General features: G+C 56.3%; 1 protein-coding gene across 2 annotated transcripts in view; it reads left to right on the top strand.

Annotated features, from left to right (window-relative positions):
- Nucleotides 1–9691, top strand: part of EBF4 (EBF family member 4) — a 54327-nt gene extending 44636 nt beyond the window's left edge. For both annotated transcript variants that reach the window (XM_065893372.1, XM_065893373.1), the window contains 10 exons: nt 1250–1331; nt 2115–2232; nt 2331–2464; nt 2557–2683; nt 4214–4302; nt 4427–4492; nt 4590–4767; nt 4862–5050; nt 8175–8372; nt 9621–9691. In XM_065893372.1, the coding sequence (XP_065749444.1) occupies nt 1250–1331; nt 2115–2232; nt 2331–2464; nt 2557–2683; nt 4214–4302; nt 4427–4492; nt 4590–4767; nt 4862–5050; nt 8175–8372; nt 9621–9691 (1252 nt within the window). The remainder of the gene's footprint in view (nt 1–1249; nt 1332–2114; nt 2233–2330; nt 2465–2556; nt 2684–4213; nt 4303–4426; nt 4493–4589; nt 4768–4861; nt 5051–8174; nt 8373–9620) is intronic.
- The last annotated feature ends 2598 nt before the right edge of the window (nt 9692–12289 follow it).

Raw genomic sequence — 12289 nt, 5'->3', positions numbered from 1 at the left:
ATGAAGAGTACAAATCCAGAGTATTATCCATGGTTACCTCACGGCGGGGCGGCGGGGCCAAGGCCTCACCGTCTGCATCAACTGCCCGGAAGGACTGGAGGATCAAGTTCTCATGTGTTTGTCTAAAAAGCAGTCACATCGCTGCATATACTGTGCTTTTTTCTAATTACCGTATGTGAAAAAGAAGGTATTCACCGTGTATCTGTACGGTGTGTCTGACAGGTATACCATGTGTATGTGATGGCTACATGCTCTGTGTGGTTAGGTTTTTGCTATGTGTATAAGGGATATAGAATGTGTATGAGGGAGATCTGTTTGCGGGGGATGTGCCGGGGCAGGGAGTCTATTGTGTGTGAGAGGGATTTGTTGTAGGGGGGACCTCTACATACAGTACATTGTACTTTACCGTAATGACGGTACAATATTTGCAATGACTATATTCTGGGTAATCATATACAACATAAAAATGGTGCACTAATGCATATACGCATATTCTTTCTGTGCCTATACTATGTAGGATGGGCACACACTGTGCATGATGGTATAGATTCTGTGTGATTAGCATACCACATGTGTGTGATGAGTCCAACCTGATGTGGAGCATATATTGTGTATGCCTCTGTGAAGGTATACCCTGAGTGTGGTGGGTCTACATTATGTGTGATGGCTGTACCTTGTGAGTAGTAGTATATTAGGCGTATACAGTGTGGATATAATGGTTATACTGTTGTAAGTAAACATCTTGTGGCTGATAGGCGTACTCTGGGGGAAGGATACACTATGTGATATGGATGCCCTCTGTGTGTGATGGGCATATACTATGACAAACGTACATGGTGTGGGTTAAGTTTACAGGTAAGTGGAAGTACCTGCTACGTATGGTGTGTATAATAATTCATGAGTCCTAGGTATATGTCGTATATATAATGGATGTATTCTCTAGGATGAATATACTGTGTAGAGATGTGATGAGTATATATTTGTGAGATAATTAAGCACTGTGTGATCTGTACACTGTGGAGGTGGGGGATTTTCTGTGTAGGGAAGTTGCCGTTGGGACAGGTCTACTGAATGTGTCACATGTACCCTGTGTGTGTGTAGCTTAGGATGGGCACGTGGGGTATGTGCCCCGTGTGAGCAGGCAGAGGGGAAGTTACCCTGCTGGGAGAGGGCGTGGCCGGAAGCAGTTGGATCTTCATCTGTTTCTGGAACCCCCAGACCCTTGAGCCCACCGACCACACTGTTTCAGGTTCTTCCTCAAGTTCTTCCTCAAATGCAACCAGAACTGCCTAAAGAATGCGGGGAATCCCCGAGACATGCGCCGCTTCCAGGTGGGTCTGAGGAGAGAGTTCTCCCCTGCAAACCTGCCCTATCCTGATGGGGCGGCCGGGGCGGCTGTGGCCCTGCCACCCTGAGAGAGGCCCCAGGGACAGACCCCTGCACAGACTAGTGCTTTGGAGCCTGGTGCTTGCTGGGGGTGGGGCAGCTCTGTCTCAACTTAAGCTGGCTGCCAAGGGAGGCTTCATTAGAGTCCCACTTAAGGAGATGCTAATTGTGACATTTTTACATGATTAACAACCCAGCTAATTTGCATAGCGTGAAGCAGAGAGCAGCTGCCCTTAGCACATCCCCAACCTGCGCACCCCACCCAGTGAAGGGTAGCGGGGAGAAGGAGGTAGCCCCAATTTCCTCCCAAGAGCGGGGGCTCCTGCTGATGGGCTCTCAGGCCAATGCTCCCCCTCCATCAAAACACTCACTCCCACTTGCCTAAGACCCATTCCTGCCTTGGAGCGCTAGGGATACAGCCTGTGGTATATGTGGGTGCAAAAACAGTAGCCACTCTGCCCAAGGAGTCAGAGATTTTTCTTCAGGGCTTTTGATTTTTCTGGCTCCTGGAGGTCAGTTCCCCTGGGCAGCCAGAGACTGTGCATCTGAGGGTGTCACCTAACCCAGCTGGTCCCCCTTCCACCAGCTCAGCTCCAGAGGGGCTGAAGCTCTTCCCCATGCCAGTGACCCTGAACTCCAGTATCCAGCCACCGGCCTCAAGTTGCCAGTGCCTCCCAGCAGTCCCTTACTGGAAGCCCCAGCCAGGCTGGCCTTGGCTCTCCCCACAGGTGGTGGTATCCACAACGGTGAGCGTGGATGGACACGTGCTGGCCGTGTCCGACAACATGTTTGTGCACAACAACTCCAAGCATGGCCGCAGGGCGCGCCGCCTGGACCCCTCCGAAGGTCAGGACCCCCAGGCCAGCCCCGCTGCCGCGGGCCCAGCCAGCCCCAGTCCCCACCTTGGCATGGGCCCCTGACCTGGCTCCTCTCCTGCCTCCCAGCTGCCACCCCCTGCATCAAGGCCATCAGTCCTGGGGAGGGCTGGACCACGGGCGGCGCCACCGTCATTGTCATCGGCGACAACTTCTTCGACGGGTTGCAGGTCGTGTTTGGGAACGTGCTCGTGTGGAGTGAGGTGGGCCGCTCCCGCCGGTCTCCCTCCCAGCCTGGGGCTGGACCCTGCCCTCGCCGGGTCAGAACCCGCAGGCCTCCCCTCTCCCCTCGCAGCTCATCACGCCCCACGCCATACGGGTGCAGACGCCCCCACGGCACATCCCTGGGGTGGTGGAGGTGACCCTGTCCTACAAGTCCAAGCAATTTTGCAAGGGAGCCCCCGGCCGCTTTGTCTACACAGGTAAGGAGTCAGGGGGGTGAAGGGAGGCCCAGGGTTGTGGGATGGAGCCCCACGCCGCACACACCAGCCCTGGTGTAGGAGTCAGCGAATAGCCAGGCCCCCTAAGCCCCTGCTGGCACTCACCCCACATCCTAGGACACCTCCTCTCCGGACCTTCTTTCCCTGTGCTTCTGTTTCCTTCCCTGGCCTCCACGTCCTCAGACGTCCTGCCCGGACATTCTCTCTGCCTCCAGCATTCTCCAGAGCAACTCCCCCCACCCCCTTCACCTTCTGCACTCCCCAGTGTCTAGAACATCTCCACAGGGAGATTTATTTCAAAGATGCCTCCAAATAGCTTGCTGCTCCCCAAATCTTCCCGGTTCTCTTGGTTCCCCCAAAGCCACCGCAGGCTTCACGTTGCATGCACACGAACACACACACACACACCCCTTGCATGAAGCCAGGGCGAGAAGTTAACACAAGACAGGAGTGTAAGCTACTCCTGAAGATGTGGCTTCATCCCCCTTCCCAGGTCTATCTGACCACTGGCCCGTATCCTCTCCACCTCCACCATCTGGCACTTTTCCCCATTCCCCCACCCCACCTAACAGACATTCACCAAGCCCTTCAAGGGGCACTGGACACTCAGTAGTGACCCTACTTACTGTCGGGGAGCTCCAGTATAAGAGTGAGGGGGGAACACAGGGAACACAGCATGGGGTGGGTAGAGTTACACAATAGAGGAGCTAGTGGTTGTCAGAGAAAACCTCCAGGCACGAGTGTGGACTAAACTGCTAAGCTGGAACCAGAGGGGTGAATAAGGAGGTAGAGATGAGGAGGAAAAGGCATCCCCGGAGAAGGAATGGCAAGTACGAAGACCGGTGAAGGAGTGCCTTACGTTTTAGGGGAAACTAAAGGAAATTCACTAAATCTAGAGTTGGAGGTGGAGAAGGTAGGTAGGCCTTTGAGGCTGGTAAGATAGGTCGGGGCCAGGCTACAGGAGGAGGTGAGGAGGAGGAGGAGGGCTTCGGGAGCCAGGTTAGGAGGCTGCAGTGTCCTCCCCAGAGCCCTGGGTGTGGGGCAGCCCACTCCTGGGACACAGGCATACCCCTAACGGTCAGGTGCCGCTGAGAGGCCACCAGAGCTGTGATACATGAAGACTGTTGGGTATTTTTTTTTCTTTTTTTATAATAAATAATTCACTCCTGATAAGACCAAATGCAGACAAAACTTTCCAGTCCTGCCCCTAGGAATACTGAAGCTAATATATATACAGTTGCCTTTTTTCTAATCACAAATGGGATCGTATAGTGCATGTGTGTTAATGCCAAGCAGCTGGCTCAGTAAACATTTGTTGAATGAATGAGCAAGAAAGGAACTGAGGAAACTTCCCGAGCCTCGCTGACCCGAGTGCCCGGAGTTTTCCGAGAGGTTTGGGCTGGCCTTGGAGGAGGTCTGCAGCAAGGCTCCCGGACTGGTTGCTGGCGGGCTTGGCCCTGCCCTGGCGCCGTGCCGGGAGGGGCGTCCTCCAAACACCGCCCCTCTCCCCAGCCCTGAATGAGCCCACCATTGACTACGGATTCCAGAGGCTACAGAAAGTCATTCCCAGACACCCCGGAGACCCCGAGAGGCTGCCCAAGGTACTCAGAGGAGCGGGGCGGGGAGAAGGGTGTCCGGTGGCCGAGGGGAGAAGAGGCGGCTCCCGGCCCCTCTGCCGCCCCCGGGGCCGCCCCTCCGTCCGGCTGTTTTCCTCCTTGCCCCCAGGAAGTGCTGCTGAAGCGGGCGGCCGACTTGGCGGAGGCCCTGTACGGAGTGCCCGGCGGCAACCAGGTATGGCGCCTCCGCCCGCCTCCCCGCGCCGGGCCCGGGGCTGCCCGCTTCCCGGTGCCCGCGGCTGCCCCGGCCGTGCCCGCTCTTGTCTTCGCAGGAGCTCCTCCTGAAGCGCGCAGCAGACGTGGCCGAGGCTCTGTACAGCGCCCCCCGCGCGCCCGCGCCGCTCGGGCCCCTGGCCCCCAGCCACCCGCACCCCGCCGTCGTGGGCATCAACGCCTTCAGCAGCCCGCTGGCCATTGCCGTCGGGGACGCCACGCCAGGGCCGGAGCCGGGTGCGTCCCGCCGCCCTCGCCCTCCCAGCCGCCGGCGCAGCTCAGACTGCCCCTTCCCTGCCGGCGCGCGCCCCTGACGGCCGCTCTCCCGCAGGCTACGCGCGCAGCTGCGGCAGTGCGTCCCCCCGCGGGTTCGCGCCCAGCCCGGGCTCGCAGCAGAGTGGCTACGGCGGCGGCCTCGGAGCTGGCCTCGGCGGCTACGGGGCGCCGGGCGTGGCCGGCCTCGGTGTGCCCGCGTCCCCCAGCTTCCTCAATGGCTCCACGGCCACATCGCCCTTCGCCAGTGAGTGTCCCCTGCCTCCCGGGGAGTGGGGGAGGGACCAGGCCCCGGGGAGCAGAATGGGGCTCAGCCCAGCTCCATCCTACCCTATGAGGGGTGGGGGGAGCTCCTGTCACCTGTCGCGTGAGCACCGACCCTGGCCTTGCCCTCAGAGGCAAGGGCAGCCCTCTCTGTGTTCGACCTCTCTCTCTCTGCCTTTGGAGACCCAGCCCTCAACCCCGGCGCCGGGGCACTTCTTGCACTTTTAGTTCTCTTTGCTGACAGCAGTTGTGCACATCGCTTCTAGCCTTCCCCTCCTACTGAAACGAGCTTTAACACGGGGACATCCTGCTTAAACCTAGTGGACCGCCACCTTTCCAATCTTATGCCAGGACTTCAGGAGGAGGGCTGGTGCCCCCTGCCGGAAGCCCAAGGGAACTCAGGGCCCAAGAAAAGTAGGTTTCCACCTGGCCCCACGCCCCCCAGGAGAGGCAGGGGCCTGAGGAGGGAAGACGTGGCTCCCAGCAGTCTGGTTGGGCAGAGCAAGAATTCTGTGTAGTCAGACACCTGGACTCACAGTTTGATTGTCCAAATCAGGAGCTGTCTGACATTCAGCAGGTTACTTCACTTCAGTTTCCTCTCTGTAAAACCGGATCAGTACCACCTGTTGCCTAGGGTTGTTCTCAGACCTGAATGTGCCACTGTGCATAAAGGGCCCAGACGCAGTTCAGAAAGCGTGTGTGAATTTGCATCCCAGCACTGGCTATGGGCATTAACCGTCTTCTGTCTGGCTTCTTGGGGTGGGCGGCTCAGAGCTGGGTGGATGCGCGACGGGGCGTTTATGCTTTTACCATGCACTGCCCTCAAGTCCCTCCTTCCAACAGCAAATTCCAGAACAGCCTGTCTGCAGGTTCTTACAGCTTAGCTATTCAGCAGATGTGTTTTTAAAGCACCCAGCTTGGGGGATTGCTCCGCCCCTGCTCACATACAAGGAGCCTCCCCCATCAATTGTAAGAGAGATTGCACCTTGAGTCCTGGGAGACACTGTCGTGCCAGAGGAATGGGGAAGGTTGGCCAAGAAGGCTTTCCCTGCCATTCCTTCGCCTGTCCCCTGTCATATGTTTGCTATTGCTGAAGACCAACATATCTGGCACCTGCCTAGCCTTCCTTCCCATGGCCTACATCCTGAGTACTGCTCTTTTTGGCTGTGGGTTTGAGTCTGGCTCTCTACCTCTGGCATGGGCTCAATGTTTGGGACCAGAAGCCCCATGTTGCTGGTGTCCACACAAACCATGACCCTCCGGTGTCCCCACCAAGACTCCTGTCTCCCCTTTGCTCAGGCCAGGCTCCACTGCTCCTACTTCCCTTCAGTTCTGGAAAGTATTCTTACCACCTCTCTCAGGGTGCCCCCCAGGTCGAAGCTGGTGGAGTTTGGAACACCAGCCCCCCTTCTCCACCGCACACACAGCAGTCAGCAGTGGAGGAACACACTGCCCCAGTGGGCAAAAGCCAGCCACCCGGGGTCTTCCCATTCAGTCAGGAGATCAAGAGTTCTACAGCTGCTGAAGCCTCACTCCAGCATCAACTGGGGACACCCTGGGCTGGCCTAAGGGTCAGTCCCATCAGGTGGGATTGTCCTGTCCAGTCCCCATCCTCTCCCCCTTGTGCACGACGCTTTGTGGTGAAGCTCCAGTGGTCATCATTCTCATTGAGTTTGCCAGGACGTGCCTGTAATGACCTCCGGAACTGTCCCTGCCAGAGGCTGTCTGCTCGGACCTCCCCTCTGTCTTCTGCTTCAGCCGCCAGCAGCCCTGGACTGAACCACAACTCCCAGTACTACCCAAGCTACAAAATGTGGCTGTGAGCTCTGGGCCTTGAGAGATACAGTACATTTTCTGGCATTTATTTCAAGCCCTCCACGGAGCTCCATGGGCCTCATGAGCTAGCAGTCAGCATTGTCTTAAAAGGAGACGGTGATCCATGGGGCCGAGTACATTTGGAACAGGGGTAGCTGTTGAAGGCATCACTGTTCCAAAGGGGGTGGGTGGGGGGTGTTCTGATACCAAAAGCATCTTTCTCAGGCTGCTGGTTTCTTTCAGGAAACCCCCACCCTCATCCCATTGCCCGCTGCCTGGACAACACTCAAATCACAGTCTTATTGGTCTTTAGAAGAGAGAGGCAGGGAATTGTGTTCAGATGAGGTTGTAGAAAGGGGAATTCAGAGATGCCCTGGGCAGGAGCCCCCAGGAGAGGAGGCTGCAAGAAGGAGGGGCAGGCAAAGGCTGTGTGCAGGAGGCTCCCTGGCTATTCCCAGGAGAGCAAGCCACAGCCATGGGGGCTAGGGGGTTAGGGAACAGGAAGATCTGAGGATTTGGATCTCTGTACCTTTCTTTAAAATTGACCTGCTGGAAGAGGGAGATACAGGAGGCCTCCAGGACCAGGGCTGAATATGATGAGGACCTGCATTAAGCTGGAAGAGAACAAAGTGTCGGGGGTTGGAGGGAGTGTAATTGGTAAGGGGAACATATTTGTGGGGGGAGTAAGGGTTCTTGTGTGAGCTGTGATCCTGGACAGAGGGGCCTTATAACAAGAGCCTATGTGTACCCCCCAAACTTCGTCCCTGGCCACTTGCCCCAGCTCTGCTGTGAACCCTGACCTTTGACTCTGACCTTGATGCCCCAGGGCCCGTCAGTGTTTCTTAGTGTCTCAGAATCCCAGTGGTTCTCAGCAGGAATCCTAACCTGTTTCACTTCTTGCTCATGACTCATCTTTGCGGGCACCTCTCAGTATCTGCTTTTGTTGGATGTTCTGGTTTTGCTTTCGTTTTTTGGGTTTTGTTTGTTTGTTTTTAACCTCATCTGACCCTATCATCTCCAATGCTAAGAAAGGGTCTCCAGAACCCCCAAAAGGGCAAATGCTAGCCCGCAACCCCAGAGGCTCCCAGCCTGCCTCCAGACTCTACCCTGTACTGGTCTCCCCAGGACCCTCACAGCCCCCAGTCTGGGCTGAGCCTGGCACCCAGGTCAGCAGCCCGCACAGGGCATACTTCTCATGCCAGGGCAGCAACCGAGCTGCTCACTCTGGTGCTGTCTCCCTGTTGTGTCTCCCACCGCCTTCCCTGCTGCGCCTGCCCCTCCCCGCCCTGGAGTCATGCCCTCTAGCCCCCCGCTGGCCGCTGCCTCCTCTATGTCCCTCCCGGCGGCTGCCCCCACCACCAGCGTCTTCTCCTTCTCGCCTGTCAACATGATCTCCGCTGTCAAACAGAGGAGTGCTTTCGCCCCCGTGCTGCGCCCACCCAGCTCCCCACCCCAGGCCTGCCCCAGAGCCCATGGAGAGGGGCTTCCAGGTGAGTGCTCCGTGCTGCCTCGCTGGAACCTGGCAGAGCAGCTGGGCCTGCGCAGCCCACTCCATCCACATCTCACAAGAGCTTCAAGCCAGGTGACCAGTTCTCCCTGGGGGTTGCAGAGGAGGGAGCTCCGCAGGGGTTCAAGGAGGTCCATCTGGACCCCACTTCCCTGGGCCTCATAGCTTGGGACGGTCTCACTCTGGACCATCAAGGAGACAACAGTACCAGTTGGAGAAGGTCTGGAAACCACTTCAAGGCCTCATCCAGAGGCCAGAGTAAAGACCCAACATGCAGAGCTGGAAAAACCCCACCGTGGGCTGCGTGCCTTTGACCTGCACCTCCCTATGTCCACTGGAGGATAGCATACACCACTGTGAGAGACCAGGTCACTTGCTGGATGGAGGGGGACTGACCTTAGATAAGGTTTAGCCCAGCTTCACCTTCCCCATTTTACAGATAGGGAATTGAGACCAGGTCACCCCTCCTGCAGCCCATTAGTGAAATGATTGTTATTTGCCATTTATCAATCTCCTCCAAGTCAACATCCAACTTAAAGCCTGGGTTCTAACCAGTAGTGTATATAGCAAGTCAAAAAGACTTGCATCCCTTAGAATAAGATGACCCTTGGGGTGGGCTTGTTAGATGATGCTCTAGGATAATTCAAAGTGGAACACAGTTATATTTAGCCTTGTTTCCAAGTTTTGGATAATTTTTCTTAACCTAAGTGTGTCTGGAGCTTAAAAATGCAGGGAATAGGAAGGACAGAAGGCCACCAGTTTCTCCTGCAGCAAACCATGGGAAGGGGGTTAGAAAGAGGCAAGGGTGATGGAAGTGATGAATTTCGTGGGGGTGTGGGAGGAAGACATGCTGCTACCGCTGCATTAGGTATCTGTACTGGAGGCTGACCTCTTCCCTTTGCTGTCCTGATACATGGCCGTCTGCTTCCTCACCTTGAGACAGGCCCTCTGAAGGAGACAGGCTGGGAAGAAGAGCCCAGAGTCATGTCTCTCGATTGAAGAAACTAGGGGGTCAAGGGCTTGGGGCTGTACCTCCTAAGAGGTCTGGGGGGCACACCTCACCTAACTGTCTGCAGTGCTGGGCCTAGGCTAGGACTGGGGGTGGCTGACTACCTTCAAGGCTCTTGATAGTTCTGCCCTCAAAAAGTGCCATATGTCCTGCATGCTGCCCCCAGTCGAGAGGGGCACAGGCTACACATGGCTTATGGCTCCCCTGCTTTGGTTACTGCAGACCAGCCTTTTGAAGATTCTGACAAGTTCCACTCTCCAGCTCGGGGGCTTCAGGGCCTGGCGTACTCCTAATTACGGTAGGTCTCTGGCTGAGTCTTGCTTCCCTTCCTGACCTTGGATGGGCTCTCTCCAAAAGACTTTAGCAGGGATGGGGTGTTGGGGTCCATGTCTCCCTCTCCAGGGCCCATCTAGACAGCTGTCAGGGCCACATAGCCCAGCCCAGTGGCCCAGGCTGAACAAGAGGCGAGAAGTGGCTTCCTGTCCCCTTGCAGCCAGCCTTCCTACAGGACCTTCATCTTTTCCTCTCCCCACCAGGTCTACAGGTGTTGTCCCCACTGAGCCCGGACTAGTGGTCCCTCCAGGATTCACGCCCATGCCCTGGATGGCAGCACAGACAGATGCAGGGCCAGGGCTGCAGGCAGACTTCAACCCACAGGCCTGAACAGGGAGAGGCCTTCCTCCCTGTGCTCAAGGGCCCCTCCGTCCCACAGACTTCTCTCACCTCCCTTGAGGCTGGTTGGAAGCCCCAGCACTGTGCTGATGCTCTTGTTAGGAGAGCGTCCCGTGGAGGTGCTGGATGCCTGACCTCACTTGCTGGGTCGGTTCCTCTGGAAGAGATGGACCTTGTGCAGACCAAGGGCATCTGGTGACAGGAGCATGGGATGGGGAGTATGATAAGGAGCTCAGGAAGAGGTGGCCTGGGAAGGTCCTGTTTGCGTCTGACCCATCTCAACCATCCCGGCATCCCAACTACTCTCCAGGACAAGGGGTGGTGCCCAGCAGCCTCAGGAGGCCTGCCTAGGCTCCCATGGAGCTTCTGACAGCCACTTGATTCTGTGGCTGCCCCACTTCCTTTGAGTCCTGAGCGCTCATGCTTGCCACATCATGAATCCCGGTGGGGGCTTTGGGCATGAAGGGTGCAGAAGAGGAGGTGCCAGGCCCCCTGGTTGTGGATCTTGCCCTCAGTGGATGTCTCATGGACTCTGGCCCCACACACAGATGACTCTGGCTGGCCCCATAGAACCACGGAACGAGTCCAGCTGCCCCTGGTCTCATACTCTGCTCTGCTGAGGTTGGAGAAAACAATAAACACAGGTGCAGGTGGCCACCCAGCCTCTTTTGTCTGCTTCCTTGGTGTGGGTCTGCTTTTCTCAGCAGCTCTGCAACTCTAAACCATGCCCCTGGGCAGCCTTCTTATACCTTGGACTTTTTCAACAGCATCAGAGTTCAACTGAGCAAGTATTCCCTGCCCCATATCTGCTCTTGGGTACTGAGTTGGGGGGTTTGGGGAGGGGTGGGAAGACCCAGGACACGGGCTCAGCCCTGAGAACTCTGGCTGGGAGCCCATTCTGGGCACTGAGGACTCAGTCCCCCAGCTGTCTGAGCAGGACCAAGGTTGGGGGTGTCAGAAGGACATTGCTGGGAACCAGAACAGAGCCAACTAAATACTACCCAGATGTACAGAGGCTCAGAAGTGAAATCCTTCTTGACTGGAGGCTGCTGGGTGGGGCAAATTTTGGCTCCTAGGATTGCCTGATTAAGTGACACCCCAAACTTCCTCCCTCCTTCCCAGGCCTAGGCACTTTCCAGCTCTCCTGTCTCAGAGTTTTGGAGGATGGGTGGTAGAAAGGCAAGATTCCCAGGCTCATCTACCCAACTTCTGGGATGAATCCCAGTTCTCTCCCTGAAACGTGTTCCCTAGACCCCAAAGGTCTAGCTTTCTGGCACTGGAAGCCACTTTTTTCATGCACTGTCCAGAGATCCCAGGGTCCAACTCCAGGCCTCAAGCTTCCTTTTCTCTCCTCCTGACAGCAGTCCTTTGCTCTGGCCACTGGAAACCTGTCCTTCCCCAACCCATGAGCCCATGCCTTGCAGCCCTCTGGACAAATTATACTTGCCAAGGCAGAGAGACTGGCCCTGTCCTTTAGAGGCCTCCACTTTCTTCTCTTGTGTTCCTGCCAATACCTGGGATTCATCTCACCGGGGCCCGCGATAAGATAGCCTCCTACCTAAGAATCCTGCTTTATTCTCAGTGCTCGCCTGGCCTCCCCTCAGTTCCTGCCTTCAGCCTGTGTTGCAGAGCCCCAAAGCCTGCCAGCCATGCCCTGCTCCGTTCAGGCTCCGAGCAGTTTCCACAGTCCAGGGCCCTCCCAGGTTGATAATCTGCTGAGCGCTAATCTGTACCAGATGCAGGTTCCTGGAAGGGGTCAGGTGCCGTGGTTCGTATAAATAAGATGTGATATTTGTCCTCGTAGATCTCACAACTGTCCTCAAGCCACCATTTGAGTCAACACTGCCCACTCCTGGGAATTCCCTGGCGGTCCAGTGCTTAGGACTCTGCACCTCCACTGCCAGGGGTCCCAGTTTAGGGAGCTAAGATCCCGCAAGCAGCACAGTGTGGCAGGTTAGAGAGAGAGAGAGAGGTAGGTAGATAGATAAATACTGCCCACTCCCTCATCCACAGCAGGCAGAGCTAATCACTGTGATGTTTGCTCTGGACTGAATTGTGTCCTCTCAAAATTCATACATGGAGCCCAAACCCCTCTGCCTTTGTGGCTATATTTGGAGACAGGGCCTTTAAGGAGGTGATTAAGGTTAAATAAAGCCATAAGAGTGGGGCCCTAATCTGATAGAACTGTGTCCTTGTATGAAGAGGAAGAGACTCCAGAG

The sequence above is a fragment of the Phocoena phocoena genome, chromosome 15, assembly GCF_963924675.1.
Source record: "Phocoena phocoena chromosome 15, mPhoPho1.1, whole genome shotgun sequence".
Lineage (NCBI taxonomy): Eukaryota > Metazoa > Chordata > Mammalia > Artiodactyla > Phocoenidae > Phocoena > Phocoena phocoena.
Note: the sequence above shows the minus strand (reverse complement) of the source record. Positions and strands in the feature narration are given on the sequence as shown.